Source organism: Arachis duranensis, chromosome 1, assembly GCF_000817695.3.
Source record: "Arachis duranensis cultivar V14167 chromosome 1, aradu.V14167.gnm2.J7QH, whole genome shotgun sequence".
Lineage (NCBI taxonomy): Eukaryota > Viridiplantae > Streptophyta > Magnoliopsida > Fabales > Fabaceae > Arachis > Arachis duranensis.
Genome location: NC_029772.3, coordinates 90,822,725 through 90,837,252, shown reverse-complemented (window position 1 = coordinate 90,837,252; position 14,528 = coordinate 90,822,725). Strand labels below are relative to the sequence as shown.

General features: G+C 38.0%; 3 protein-coding genes across 4 annotated transcripts; all 3 read left to right on the top strand.

Moving 5' to 3' along the window:
- The first annotated feature begins 335 nt into the window (after positions 1–335).
- LOC107459822 (PTI1-like tyrosine-protein kinase At3g15890) lies at positions 336–2,102 on the top strand. Of its 2 annotated transcripts, none has more exons than XM_016078106.3 (3): positions 336–495; positions 589–742; positions 1,054–2,102. In XM_016078106.3, the coding sequence occupies exons 1-3, from the start codon at positions 446–448 to the stop codon at positions 1,978–1,980; spliced, it is 1,131 nt and encodes a 376-aa protein (XP_015933592.1). In that variant the 5' UTR covers positions 336–445; the 3' UTR covers positions 1,981–2,102. The 2 variants fall into 2 exon arrangements, with proteins under 2 accessions (XP_015933592.1, XP_052110139.1); XM_052254179.1 differs by having other exon boundaries at positions 1,045–2,102.
- Positions 2,103–3,500: 1,398 nt separating this feature from the next.
- On the top strand, positions 3,501–6,810 carry LOC107459814 (probable receptor-like serine/threonine-protein kinase At5g57670). Its single transcript, XM_016078086.3, has 10 exons — positions 3,501–4,015; positions 4,112–4,230; positions 4,320–4,438; positions 4,529–4,656; positions 4,736–5,122; positions 5,211–5,465; positions 5,558–5,715; positions 5,794–6,009; positions 6,100–6,249; positions 6,507–6,810. The coding sequence occupies exons 1-10, from the start codon at positions 3,883–3,885 to the stop codon at positions 6,651–6,653; spliced, it is 1,812 nt and encodes a 603-aa protein (XP_015933572.1). The 5' UTR covers positions 3,501–3,882; the 3' UTR covers positions 6,654–6,810.
- A 515-nt stretch (positions 6,811–7,325) lies between these two features.
- LOC107460793 (serine/arginine-rich splicing factor SC35-like) lies at positions 7,326–8,331 on the top strand. Its single transcript, XM_016079196.1, has 2 exons — positions 7,326–7,662; positions 8,153–8,331. The coding sequence occupies exons 1-2, from the start codon at positions 7,326–7,328 to the stop codon at positions 8,329–8,331; spliced, it is 516 nt and encodes a 171-aa protein (XP_015934682.1).
- The last annotated feature ends 6,197 nt before the right edge of the window (positions 8,332–14,528 follow it).

Here is a 14,528-nt window from a genome sequence, read left to right as displayed (position 1 = left end):
ATACAATAAAAAAAACTAATAATGCATTTATTAGTAAAGGGTTGGAAAAAGACTATTTTCATTTATTTATTTATAGCGCCTGATAAAGTTAGTTCCTTATACTATAAATTAATAACAAAGTCGTGGGAGAACGGCCGAAAATCAAAATTAAGGGAATAAACTTTTAATGCAAAGTTGAATTTTAAAAGGCAGAAGCCGGCCAAGGTCGATTCGGCCGGCGTTTACAAAAGATATATAATATAAGGTTATCTTTTTTTGGTAATATGGACTTGAATGAATTGTATTTGATATATAGAAAGAGAAAGGGCTGCATGTATGTGTATAGTACTCTCGAAAACAGTAAATTCTATTTGCACACAACAAGCTTCATTCACTACACTAATTAATTAAGCACATACCTTTCTTAATTCATCGATCTCATAAGGTATAGTGCAAAGTAATTAGTATGGGATCCTCCCTGAGTTGCTGTGGCTCTGACAAAATTGAAGAAGCAGCGTATGTCTAATTTAATTTATTGTTGATTATTAGCTGTTAGAAAGAGAAATTTTACTTTTGGTGTGAAATAATTAATAATGTTGGTGGTTGCAGGCAAACAGCATTTGGTGCAGTTAACAACAATTCATGGAGAATATTCACGTACAAGGAGCTGCATGCAGCTACGAATGGATTCAGTGAGGACAATAAGCTTGGTGAAGGTGGATTTGGAAGCGTGTATTGGGGAAAAACAAGTGATGGTCATGAGGTAACTATATTTAATTTTGATATTTTACACGGGCCATCCAATATCACATGACATTTACTGCGTGAATAGTCATAAAAAAATCAGAAATATAACTATTTATATATTTGAAGAAGAGTGTTAAGATTCAGTAGATTTTATGATTTGTAATCATTAATTAGCTATTAATAATATTTTTAATGGTGTGAAATTTTATTTAATAATAAAGAATTACTCATTTATCTTTACTACTGACCAAATTTTAATAAAAGTACTGATCTCCTATCTCCTGAATCTCTTGGCATAAGATTTAATTTGAATGAAAGTGTTGGCAGATAGCGGTGAAGAAACTGAAGGCAATGAACTCGAAGGCAGAGATGGAATTTGCGGTAGAAGTAGAAGTACTGGGAAGGGTTAGGCACAAGAATTTGTTGGGACTGAGAGGGTACTGTGCAGGGAATGAAGAAAGGCTTATAGTGTACGATTACATGGCGAATCTAAGCCTTCTTTCTCATCTGCATGGGCAGTTTGCAAATGAAGTGCAACTGGATTGGAAAAGGAGAATGAAGATTGCAATTGGATCTGCAGAAGGAGTGTTGTATTTGCACCATGACGTCACACCACACATCATCCACAGAGACATCAAAGCAAGCAACGTTCTTCTCAACTCAGACTTCGAGCCGCTTGTTGCTGACTTCGGCTTCGCTAAGCTGATCCCTGAAGGGGTTAGCCACATGACTACCCGTGTTAAGGGCACTTTGGGATACTTGGCACCCGAATACGCCATGTGGGGAAAAGTCTCCGAGAGTTGCGATGTTTATAGCTTTGGGATTCTTCTCTTGGAGCTTGTAACTGGAAGAAAGCCAATTGAGAAGCTCCCTGGTGGGATTAAGAGAACCATAACCGAATGGGCTGAGCCATTCATAAGTAAATCAAGGTTCGGGGATCTTGTTGATCCTAAACTCAGAGGTAACTTTGATGAGAATCAGGTGAAGCAAGCCATTCATGTGGCTGCACTTTGCGTGCAGAGTGAGCCTGATAAGAGACCCAACATGAAGCAAGTGGTTAACCTTCTCAAAGGGTATGAACCCAATCATAACACTGTTTTCAACACTAGGCTTCACACTGTCAAATACACTGATACATTGATGCCACTTGATCATCATGGTGATGATGATCTTGATGATGATGCAACTAATAGCAGCGCCGGCTATGGTGTTTTTAGTGCCATTCAGGTCCAAAAGATGAACTTACCACCATAATAATCATGATCCTTTCAAGCTCACACTTGCATCAACAATATGATCAAACCTTTTAGAGTGAAAAAGTCTATAAAGTAAAAATGTGAAGGTTGAATCAAAACATTGGAATTTATACGGTAGAAACTCAGATATAGTCTATTTCACGTGAAGTTGATATCTTAGAGCCGTTAAATAATTTGACTTATTTGACTAAATTTTCATCTAACGACTCTTAAATATTAACTTCACGTGAAGTCGACTTCACATAAATTTTCACTAATTTACACATTAGCAAAAATACGAATTTAATAGTAATTAATCTTTATTTTATTATTTTATGAATTTACTCATTTTATTTTAAAGAGTTGTTTGGGTTTTGCAATTCGGATGTCATTTTATATTTATCAATTTTTTTGGGTAATAAACGAAAAGGCTCTTTGTTCTTTACTTTTAACTCTTAAGACACAAGACATTTCACAGTAATATGTTGAGTACAGTTCAAATTGTGATAATTTGTATTCGTTAAATAACTACCAAAAAGTAAATAACAGTTAACAGTTGAATTGGTTTTTTAATAGAAGATGTGGCAGTGCCAACTCTTATTCTTGCTTGAAATTAAGGCATCCTTCATGTCTTTTCAATTTGTCACACTATGAAGTAAGTAAAGTGTAAACTCCATAACAAAATGTGTTTGATTTTCATATCAAGTGTGGTGGGGCTAAGGGAAAGATAAATGATCCATTTCGAGGCAGTTCCCTAATCCAAATCCCTCACCTCCACCTTTAGGTGTGGCAGTAAGTCAGTAACCTTGTCATGTCTTACGGATCCTATATCAATCTCTCTCTAATTGTAACGGCAAAACTTATGTCCCTTTAGCTTAAACTTAGTAAAGTTGATTGTAAAATCACATAAAGGAAAAATCATCAACTTATTGGTAATTGCAAAATCTTTGTTTATTTATTTTCCACTTTAGGGAAACAAATATACATGTGAATGTATTAATTGATTGATTCATAATTGTGACTTGTGTGATGAATACAAGCTATGATCTCTTTCCAGCAAGGGCAGCACATGTATATTCCAGTTTTCTATACATATATGAAAATTGCAAAGTCAGCATAATTATTTAGCCAACCTTGAAGGGAAAGTCGCACATGCCTTACTCGCTAGAATTTATTCAGAAAACAATTGGAAAATTCTAGTTGATTAGAGGATTGAGAATATTCTCATAAGTTTACCCGCACGTGCGTAACTGTAAATTCATTAATTAAAAGAAAAGGCAATCTTAGTGGCCCTTATTTCCACATTTATGAAACATTTTTCTATCACAAGTTATGATACATAAACAAGGTAGTATAGAAAAAGAATGAATGGTATGTGGCAACGTTGCAAGGTTTGATTCGATAGCGAAATGAGGAAAAGCCGTTATAGAAAAAGAGAGGAAACAGTTAGTGTCTTCTCAAAGTTTCATTGATGATAAAGTGACGAGAATGAAGAATGAAGCAGTTGTTTTAGACTAGACTCTCGAGTATGGCAAAAAACAGCAGCTCCAATAGGGTAACTTTTCCTACCAAATGCTACTCTCTTCTCTAAATATATTTGGTTCTTGGCTTTCATAGCAAGACAAATCAAATACGTGCCCACCACCTTTGCTTATACCCCAAAGCACCCAACTACAACACTTAATAGGAACACTAATCACTTCTCCTATTCTAACTGTTAAAAAGCCTTCTTATGCTTCTCAAACAAGTATAATAAGAAATTGGACAATGGGGGTTGGCTTGGCCTCACACCTCTAACTGAATTTTAATCATGCTCTTCCCTCACACTACTTATTCTTAAGCTCACACACCACATTGAACCATCAAAGCAAAATAACTTGCAACATTTCCTTCTCTCTTTGAGAGCCTAGCTATCTTCACAATGGTGCTTGCTTACCCTTCTAAGGTGCTAGTTGGACTCTCTTTGGACTCAGATGACAGCAAGGAGCTTCTCTCATGGGCAATAAGAGTCCTTGCCAATCCAAATGACAGCATTGTGGCAGTGCATGTTCTTGGTTAGTCAGTCACTCAATTCATTACATGGTTTTCCAATATTGTTTTTATTATTCTCAAAACTAAAACTATGTGTTCATGCTGTGACAATACTACAGTTACTGAGGATAAGAAGAAGCGCGCCTCGGTCAGAAAGAGGCAATCACAACTTCGGCAGGCAAAGGCTCATGTTATATCTATGCTTGGAGAATTTGCACAAACATGTTGGTCTAAGCAGGTATACCTCATTCTCCATCAGGATCAAGGTGGCCAAATTTTGTTCTAATAAGTATTGAGTTTAACTTTAACATGTGAATGCTTTATCAGGTTAATCTGGAGGCAAGAGTGGCATTCAGTTCCACAGTAGGTGGAGGTTTAGCTGAGGAAGCCAAGTCCATCAATGCCGATTTTCTTCTTCTACGTGGCTCAAGAAATCCAAAAAACAAGTAAGAACTAGTGATGATGTAACAATCATCATATCATGAATTTCCATTGTCAAGATCAGACATGACAAATGTTTATTTTGTTCCTTATAGGAATGGAAGTTCCAAGGGAATTAGCAAGTATTGCTTTGAGCATGCACATGAAGGCTGCACTGTGGTCTCGGTTGGGAAATTCGCCAAGGCAGAGCAAGGCTCCAGTTCAAATCCGAAGCATTCTCAAGGTAGTTTAATTCTCTGGAATGAAAAATGAAAATTGAAACCGAATGACAAATCCCTTATACATTATATTATCACCAACAGATGATAGTGAAGCAAGTTCTAAATGGTTATCTAAGGATGATGATAATCAAGGTGACAAGGCTGCTACCTTCCCTGTTCTGAATGAATTCATGTCTGACTCTGAGTCTAAAGAACAGAACAGTTCACCAAGAACAGTACTAGATGCGCTGGAAGGGCAATCTAACAGCACAGAAGATGATACATTCAGCACTATGGTCTCAAGCACCTGCACCACAGATACACCTAAGAGAAGATCAAAGCCTCAATCTCCCTTGAGGCGCATAGCCTCCTTCCTCGGATCACCATTCCGAAGAAAACATAGCATGTCCAAGAATGAAAAGGCTCAACCCTTGTTGAAGTGCTTCAGCTATGAGCAGATAGCCAATGCTACTAATGAATTCCACCAAGGTGCATACTACATAGCCTTAGAAACATTATGTGATGTTGCAATCATATATAATCACAGTCCTCATTCCTTTTTCTCATTCATGTATAGATAATTTGGTCGGGAGAGGCGGATACTCGGAAGTATACAAAGGTGATCTTTGTGATGGAAGAAGCATTGCTGTGAAGAGATTGGCGAAGGACAACAATGATCTTAACAAGGAGAAAGAGTTCCTTATGGAATTGGGAGTTATTGGACATGTCTGCCATCCTAACACTGCATCCTTAGTTGGATGCTGCGTCGAAAATGGACTCTATCTAGTCTTCAATTACTCTCAGAATGGAAACTTGGCAACTGCACTGCACGGTAAGTGGAAGAGGAAGACAAACTTGAATTCCTGTTTGTTATCTGAGATTATCAAAAGCACTTGAATGAATGAATGAATGAATGATTATCAGGTAAAGGTGGAGATTCACTTGATTGGCCAATCAGATACAAGATTGCTATTGGAGTTGCAAGGGGGCTCCATTACCTTCATAAATGTTGCAAACACAGGATAATTCATCGCGATATCAAAGCTTCCAATGTTCTTCTAGGCCCTGATTATGAGCCAGAGGTAGTTAGAACATATAGATAGCATCATTAAGAGTTGGAAAAAGTTGTTTTGTTTTTAAGAAATTGTTTGATATGTCAGATAACAGATTTTGGGCTTGCAAAGTGGCTTCCAAACAAGTGGAGTCATCATGCAGTGATCCCAGTAGAAGGGACATTCGGATACTTAGCACCAGAGTACTTCATGCATGGAATAGTGGATGAGAAAACAGATGTTTTTGCATTTGGTGTTCTTCTTCTTGAGATTGTAACTGGACGCAGACCTGTTGATTCATCAAGCCAAAACCTTCTCCTTTGGGTACTCTTCAACAATTTAGCAACATGCATCATGCATTCATGAATGCTAACAAATCACATCATTAATGAATATATATGATCATCTGTGCAGGCAAAGCCTCTGATGGAATCAGGGAATATTGGAGAGCTAGCTGATCCAAAAATGGATGGTAAATATGATGAAGAGCAACTCTATAGGTTGGTGCTTACAGCTTCATACTGTGTCAGACAAAATGCCACGTGGCGCCCTCCAATGAGCGAGGTAAATAACATATTTTGAGATGAAAAGAATAATACACATGACAAAAATATTATTTGAACACGAAAATTAACTATTAAAATTAGTCACTATGTATTCGTGATAAATACATGTGTTATTTAATTTATTTTTAATATATATTTTATATTTTAATTTATATTTTACATTAGTATTTGATTTTGATAATTGATTTTAGTATTTACTACCATAGTTGGATATATGAATATGAATTCATTCTTTTTGTTTTTGGTATCGTACAGGTGTTAGAGTTGCTGGCAAGTGGGAATGACTGTGAGGCAGGGAAAAGTTGGAGGATCCCAAAATTCACTTCAGATGAATTGGATGATTATTCCATGGTGTTTGGATATGATGTCCCCTCACACATATCTCTCGAGGATTTTCTCTGAAAATTAAAGTTTACATTTATTATATACACAATAATATATTTTAGGGCTGTGACATGAGTGTAGTAATAATAAAGTCAAGTCAGTGGTATAGATCTAGTTTGGGTTATATATATATATAGTTTTGTGACTAATGTATGACTTTTTTTTCCACATTTTTGGAGGTTATTTTATACACATTAGTCTAGTCAATCTTAGTTAACAAAATGTGGAGAGAGTTTTCAATTCTTTTCTTGGAATATAAGATTAGAATTTTTATGAAGTTTTTAGGGAACTGTTCTTGCAATGATTAATTTGTGTTTGATTTTATCTATATGAGAAATTTGTTTGTAATTTGTAAATATGTGTATACTGTGTTTGATTAATCTTTTTGGATTATTTCTTTTTTTGGAATTCAAACTGGATGTGGGCTAAACTGGGTTTTGTTCATTTCTTGTAGACTATAGTCTAGATAAGTGTGAGACACAAAAATAGTAAAACTGTGTATCGTGCAAAAATCAAAATGAGAGAGAGAGAGTGAAAGTGAGATGGAAACACACGGAGGGAACATATACACAGGGTAAACATGGAAAAGATTCTAGAGTTTTGAATAAAAAAGAGTATCAACCATTGGAACGCTTCTCTATCTTCATCGATAATTTGCCAAAAGACATATCAAAGAGAGAAATTTTTAATATGTTCAAATGGGCAAGTAGAATCATCGACATATATCTATCACGAAAGAATAAAAATGGCCAAATATATTTGTTTGCTTTTGTCCAGTACACTACAAAAGGAGGGGCTTTGAAGGCTATTGCAGAAATGAACGGTATGGTATTGAGAGGTAAAAGAATGTTCGTAGGTGAAGTCAAATATAGAAGAGGAGATGCGATGAAAAACACGAAGGGTACAGTAGCGAAGGTGACCACCAGGCACGATGCGGGAGACAACCAGCCACGGATAATGAGTGTGGGAGCAGCTGAATTGAAAGCGGGAAGGCAGCCGTCAGACGCTCCTGTCAAAGATCCAAATAGTAATTGATGGTCTAAGAAGATAGAAGTACCGATAGTAAATGAGAACGTCGTTTGGTTGCAGAGAAGTATCATCGGAGGTACGAAATCGGCTATTGATTTTTAGTCGCTGCAGGAAAAGATCAATAGGGACTGACCTTGTGTAACACAGGTAAGAGAGCTGGGGGCATACAAAGCTATGATTACATTCGATACGGTGCTTAGTGCTGAAGAGGCTTACACTTTTAGAATGAACGATTTATTAAAATTGTTTTATATGGTATGGCGATGGGATGAGACCGAAAAAAGCGAGTCTAGAAGAGTTTGGTTAGAGTGCTTTGGAATTCCTCTGCATGCATGGTCGAATGATACATTTCGCAGAATATGGGAGCAATAGGGCAAAGTGGTAGAGTGCGATAAACTAACGCGATCGTGTACCTCATTCAGTGTGGGTAAAGTTCTAATTGATACGTGTTTTCGATATGATTAACGAATGGATGCACGTCACAATAGGGACAAGTGGATTCGACGTTCTTGTAAAGGAAGTGGGTGGAGAACTGTATCGGGAGGAATGTTTCCGAAATAACAAAGAAGTGACAAGAGACAGGCACATGACAAATACAGAAGAGCTGCGGCATGGAAGCTCTAGTTGCATATTGAACCATGGAGCTGAACGGAGGATGTCAGATTGAGATCAGGCGGCAGTGCTGACGATGGTAGAACGTAGAAACGAAGAACAAGATAAGGACAGGATGGTAATTTCAAGTCTTGAGCTGAACGAATGGAATCACAAAAATTCAAATTCAATTTTTTCTGAAGGAAACGGCAATTATACGGCATTAATTTACAAGGCAGATTCCCAGGGATCTTATGAAATTGATTATGAGGAAACGGCTTCCTATAATTATGAAGATGGATTAGGTTGCCAAATGATTAATGTGATCAGGCATGATATTGGGCTGGGAATTACAAGGCCTAATAAGGCTTTAACGGAATAGGCTAGTTGTGGGAGGGATAAGGCTTGCTATATTAGGCCTTCTGCTGGGTTGCCAAATCGGGTTTCAACACGATGGAAGCTTGATCTCGGCCGCCCTGAGTCGGAGGGAAGGGATCTGTCTGAGGCGCCAGTTCGAGAAGGAGGGAGTAAACCAGGAGCAGGCCTTGATCCTGGAAGGTTGAAGAAAGCACGGCGCGAGGAGCGAAACCGGGTGGAGGAGGGCTGCGGACCGCGTGGTGAGATGGAGGAGGGTGAACCGGAGGCTGAGGTTGGCGGGCTTGATGAAGGATCGACCCCCGCAGTGGAAGGCATCGGTGACGAGAATGAAGGAAGTGTGCTGAGGAAGGGCTTGGCCATGAATGCTAAACCTTTACATATTCAAAGAACTCCTTATAACTTGGACGACTCGAGGAGGAAGCAAATTGAAGGAGTTACGGGGCAGTGTTCTGTTGGAGGCATGATCAGGAATTGCAATGTACCAGAAGCAGAGAGACAGATTCAGGGACTGGAAGAGGGGGAGATCTTGTTGGATGGGTTGAATCAGAACAGTAACAAACAGGAGAAAGAAAGGGAGAATAATCTAGAATCAGGTTTGGATGATGGTAGGAGAGCAGATCCTGAGGAATAGAGACCGAGTTGGGAAGAGGAAATGGCCGAGAACAAAGTGGCCTGGAAACTAGCCGTGGAATCAGTAGCACAATGCAGTGATGAGGAGGACATAATGGCTATCTTACAAGAGCAGAATGAAGCTATTGCTATGAAACGGCTGCAGGCTAAGCAAAAAGAAAAAGTCCGAAGAAGCCGGCCAAAAAACCGTAAACAGGTGTGTAATAGTTTCGTTAAATGATTTTTAGTTATTGGAATATATGGGGGTTGGGAGGTGCTGCAAAAGTTAGTATGCTAAAGACGTTCAAAAATAAGTTTAGACTGGATATGTTGGGCCTGATAGAAACAAAAAGGAATTAATAACCAAATTTGATGTTGTGCGTATCTGGGGAAGTGACAGAACATGTTGGGAGTTTGTCAGTTCTATTGGGACTTCTGGAGGGTTATTGATAATGTGGGACAGAGCGGCTTTTAAACTGTATAACTGCTATAAAGGGGATAGATGGTTGTGTATAGAAGGAGTTGTGGTAAAAGATAACTTTCATTGTGCTATTTTCTTAGTGTATGGACCGCATGAGAGAGCTGAGAAGGTTTCTATGTGGGAATAATTGAGTTATATTGCAGGATTATGTCAAGCGCCGTTTTGTTTTTTGGGGGGATTTCAATGAAATTTTGCATTTGGAGGAAAGGAAAGGAGTGACTACATTACCAGCATCTGCGGCAGAGTTCAGGACATGGATAAATGATATGGAGTTGATTAATTTGGCACTGAATAACCAAACATATACTTGGTTTAGAGGACAGTCGTGCAGTCGTATCGATAGGAGCCTAGTCTCCTTGGGACTGCTTGATGTGTACCCAGAGACGTGACTAAGGAGTGGTCCGAGAGATTTATCGGATCACTGCCCTTTGGTTATAGAAGACAGCAGAAGAGTTGAGGGCCCAAGACCGTTCCGTAGCTTGGACTCGTGGTTCACGCATGAAGGGTTCTTGAGAATGGTAAAGGAAGAATGAAGGAAACTAGGTGATGTACAGTTCTTACAGAAGATGAAAGCACTGTTAGAACCACTACGTAGATGGCATAAGCAGCATTTTGGGAATATGACTGAGCGGATTAAGAAGCTTGAGGAAGAAATCAGGAAGGTAGACGATATGGTTAGTAACGGAAGGTATGACGGTACAACAGAGGCTAGGAGGAGGGCATTAGTGAGTTGCTGTGAAAAGTGGTATCTAAGACAGGAGATGCATTGGAAGGAAATGTCAAGATCTCGACATGCCAATGAGATGGATCGAAACACAAGGTACTTCCATAACATAGCTTCGGCGAGAAGGAGGAATAACCGGATCGAGTCATTGGTGATTAATGGGAGGCTAGTGAGGAATCAAGCAAGAATGAAGATTGTGATTCGGGACTTTTACAAGTGCTTGTACCACCAGGAAGCGTCCCCAAGGGTGATCTTTAGGGATGGATTAGTTCATCGCTTAGAGAGGAAGGAAGCGGAAACCTTAGAGGCACTACCATCAATAGAGGAAGTGAAGGAGGCAGTCTGGGATTGTGAATCTTCTAAGACTCCAGGGAGTGACAGATACAACATGCATTTTATAAAAAAGTATTGGGATGAGATTGGAACGGAATTCACTGCAGCTGTGATGGATTTCTTTCAAACAGCAAGATTGCCGGCAGAAGCTAATGTCACCTGGGTGGCGTTGGCTCCGAAATTCGTTGGGGCTAAGGAGATAAAAGATCTCAGACCTATCAGTATGGTTGGGTGCATCTATAAGGTAATCTCTAAATTGCTGACATGAAGGATGAGGAGTGTTATGCCAGGCTTAGTTGGAGAATCACAAAGTGCCTTTGTGAAGGGGAGAAAGATACATGATGGAGCGTTAATTGCATGTGAGACTGTGCAATGGCTGAAACAGAAGAAGAAGGCATCCGCGATTATTAAACTTGACTTCCAAAAAGCCTATGATAGAGTCAAATGGTGCTTTGTTGATACTGTGCTAGAGAAGATGGGCTTCGGAAGAACATGGAGGGCGTGGATTAGGGAGTGTATTACACCGGCTTCTATCTCTATTATGGTTAATGGGTTACCATCGAAACCATTCAAAATGGAGAGAGGACTACGTCAAGGCGACCCTTTATCGCCGTTTTTGTTTGTTCTTGTGGTGGACGTGCTTAACAGGATGATTGGGGAGGCAGTTAGAAATGGTTGGATATCTCCACTATTAGTCGGTAGAGATAATATAGAGTTATCACACCTACAATTTGCTGATGACACTATATTATTTTGTCCGCCAGATGAGGAGACACTGAGGAACTATAAGAGGCTTTTGCGGTGCTTCAAAATGATGTCTTACTTGAGCATTAATTTTGAAAAGTCTAACTTGATACCAGTGAATTGCAGCTCGGAGTGAATTGATCGGATGTGCCAGCTATTAGGTTGTCAAGAGGCAGCTCTACCGGTGAGGTACCTTGGCATTAGCCTAGGAGCAAATCCGCGGTTAGTAAAAACTTGAAAGTCGGTTCTAGACAAGGTGGAAGAGAAACTCAGCTTATGGAAAGCAAATGTCCTTAGTAAGACTGGTAAACTGGTACTTATTAAGTCGGTAATTAACATCCTACCAATCTATTATCTGAGCTTGTACAAGATGCCTAATGCGGTTGCACGAAGAATCATATCCTTGTAGAGGAGGTTCTTTTGGGGGAAGGATGATGGTCGACCCGGTATGGCCCTTGTGAAGTGGGAGCTGATTCAAGCACCAAAGAAGCTAGGAGGTCTGGGGGTGGGTGATGTGGTGATTAGGAATACAGCCTTGCTGTTTAAATGGTGGTGGAGGTTCTCTAAAGAGGACTGCCCTTTATGAAAGAAGATTGTATGCTCATGCAATAGCTTGAACCCAAGTCACTTGCTGTCAACTCAAACATTGCCGAAGAGAGGCGGTCCGTGGAGAGACATATGTCAACTGCAAATAAGGGAGCCACATGTCAGGTAGAAGATGATTGATGGCCTTGCTATGGAAGTAGGAGATGGAAGATCCACCAGATTTTGGGAGGATACATGGCTGCAAGTAGGAAAGTTGAAAGACTTCTTTTCGAGACTCTTCTTAATTTTAAATCAAAAAGGATCAGTAATTGGGGAGTGTGGATTCTGATATGGGATAGAGTGGGTTTGGCACTTCCAGTGGAGAAGAGAACTACGACAATGGGAGACAGATACACTGAACCAACTGCTTCATGTCTTGCAATCTGTTAGATTAATAGCAGAGGTGCGAGATAGAGTCGTGTGAATTTGATAAGGAAGGCATTTATTCTACTAACTCATTTGTGAAGGTTTTGCAGGAAGAGACTTTGGAGGAGGAGCTTCTAAGGTACAAGTTCACAAAGGAGATCTGGAAAGGCCTAGTTCTGCCTCGAGTGGAGTTATTTGCTTGGTTTGTTTTGGTAGGGCGGGTTAATACAAAGGACCGGCTGAGTAGGTTGGAGATCCTGCAACAGAATGATGCTTTGTGCGTACTGTGTAAGAAAGATGTTGAAAATATACAACATTTATTTATTACTTGTGAGTACTCTTGGCAGGTGTGGTGTGCTTGGATCTCAGCGTTCGGACAGACATGGATTGTTCCTGGTACCTTGAAAGAGCTCTTCGAGAGTTGGAGATCCATGCCGATGGAAAAAGAGAGGCGCAAGTGTTGGCTACGTGGATTCTTCTCAGTTATATGGATCATTTGGTTACGCCGAAATAACACCATATTTCACAGCAAGATGACAGGAGTTGGCGATTGTGTGGAGCAATTATTTTCTTGTGCTACAGAGTGAAGTTGTAAATAACTCATATTATTGATAGTTATGCCGGAGATAACATAAGAGTTGTGATAGCTATATTATTTTTGTCTTAATAACTTTGCTCTACTTGAGCGTTGAACTTTTACTTAAAAAAAAAAAGTGTGAGACACAAAAACCCAAAAATTAGATGAAGTTTACGAAAATAGTATTAGAATATTAGCATAATTTTAAGCCTATATTGTCATTAAAATATTAAAGCTCAGAGCTATTAAAACCCAAATAAGGAAAAGGAAATTGTATCATAACCAGAAAACATAAGGACAATGGATGAAGGGAGAAAAATATCAGACTGAAGAAAAAGAAAGCGTTCGACCTAATATCGTCACCAGCAAGATCCAAAAGAAAAAAAAAAGCCAATAATCACAAGGGAACCCAACAAAAAAAAAGGAAGGAAGAAAAAGCACTCATCATTACAAGACCCAAAAAAAATGATGAAACGATTTTACTATTTTGTTTTCCGATTGACAGATATCATTTCCTATTTTCTTTTGTTGGGTGTAGTTTTGTTTTTTGGTCAAATTTTACTTATAATGATCAAAGATGTATATTAAAATTAGTTACTAAAAATATAAAATATATATTAAAAATAAATTAAATTATATATACATAAATATATAATACCTAATTTTAATATATAAATAATATTTTTATTTTATTTTTTCAGAAAGATAACTTTTTTATTTGAAGGAAAGAAAATGCTTTTTTTGGTGTACATAAAGTAAAATCTTTAAACCCAAAACTAATAAAGAAACAAACACAAAAACAAAAGCCCTAAATAAAAACAAAACTCGCTTTTAATTGATACTTTATTTGCGCAAAATATTAACAAAAATGCTACATAACCACTAAAAATTAGCTATTAAATTAATTATTATATATTTTTTTATAAATATATGTTTTAATTTTTAATATATATTTTATATAAATATAGTATTATTGAAATTTGGATAAAAGGTTATTCTGTTAGTATATCTCTTTCTAGTATTTTTTGTTGTGAGTTTCATACTATTTAGAAATGATTTGTTATGGCTTGAGATTGTGAGTATAAAGATGTCATATGTGAAATTGATAATTTTAATACTTTTTTTTTTGTTTTGCGAGGTACAATCAGCATGATTAGGAATGATTCTTATCTGCTTGACAAAATCAAATAAATACTCTACTACAATTAGACAATTACTTTAGTGCTCATTCATCACACAACAAATAGAGCAACTGATTTAATGACTAAAACTACTGTTTTAAATAAGTAGGTGTATCTAGAACGGTCCTAATAATTTAGACATTATTATTAGAAAAAATACTACTCTTTTTCTTAAGTCTTTTTTCTTTGTGTTATGTTCCATTACAAAAAAATAATAGCATTGTTGAAATATTAAATGCACCTATCTTTTAGTGTAAATTTTTCTTTGGTTCCCTATTCACTTATTCGGTAACAC

Coding starts and splice junctions, on each gene's coding strand:
- LOC107459822 (XM_052254179.1), top strand. CDS start 446: ATGGGATCCTCCCTGAGTTGCTGTGGCTCTGACAAAATTGAAGAAGCA. Junction 496..588: donor GACAAAATTGAAGAAGCAGC/GTATGTCTAATT, acceptor TGGTGGTTGCAG/GCAAACAGCATTTGGTGCAG. Junction 743..1,044: donor AAACAAGTGATGGTCATGAG/GTAACTATATTT, acceptor TTTGAATGAAAG/TGTTGGCAGATAGCGGTGAA.
- LOC107459814 (XM_016078086.3), top strand. CDS start 3,883: ATGGTGCTTGCTTACCCTTCTAAGGTGCTAGTTGGACTCTCTTTGGAC. Junction 4,439..4,528: donor TCAAGAAATCCAAAAAACAA/GTAAGAACTAGT, acceptor TGTTCCTTATAG/GAATGGAAGTTCCAAGGGAA. Junction 5,123..5,210: donor TACTAATGAATTCCACCAAG/GTGCATACTACA, acceptor ATTCATGTATAG/ATAATTTGGTCGGGAGAGGC.
- LOC107460793 (XM_016079196.1), top strand. CDS start 7,326: ATGTTCAAATGGGCAAGTAGAATCATCGACATATATCTATCACGAAAG. Junction 7,663..8,152: donor TCCTGTCAAAGATCCAAATA/GTAATTGATGGT, acceptor ACGTCACAATAG/GGACAAGTGGATTCGACGTT.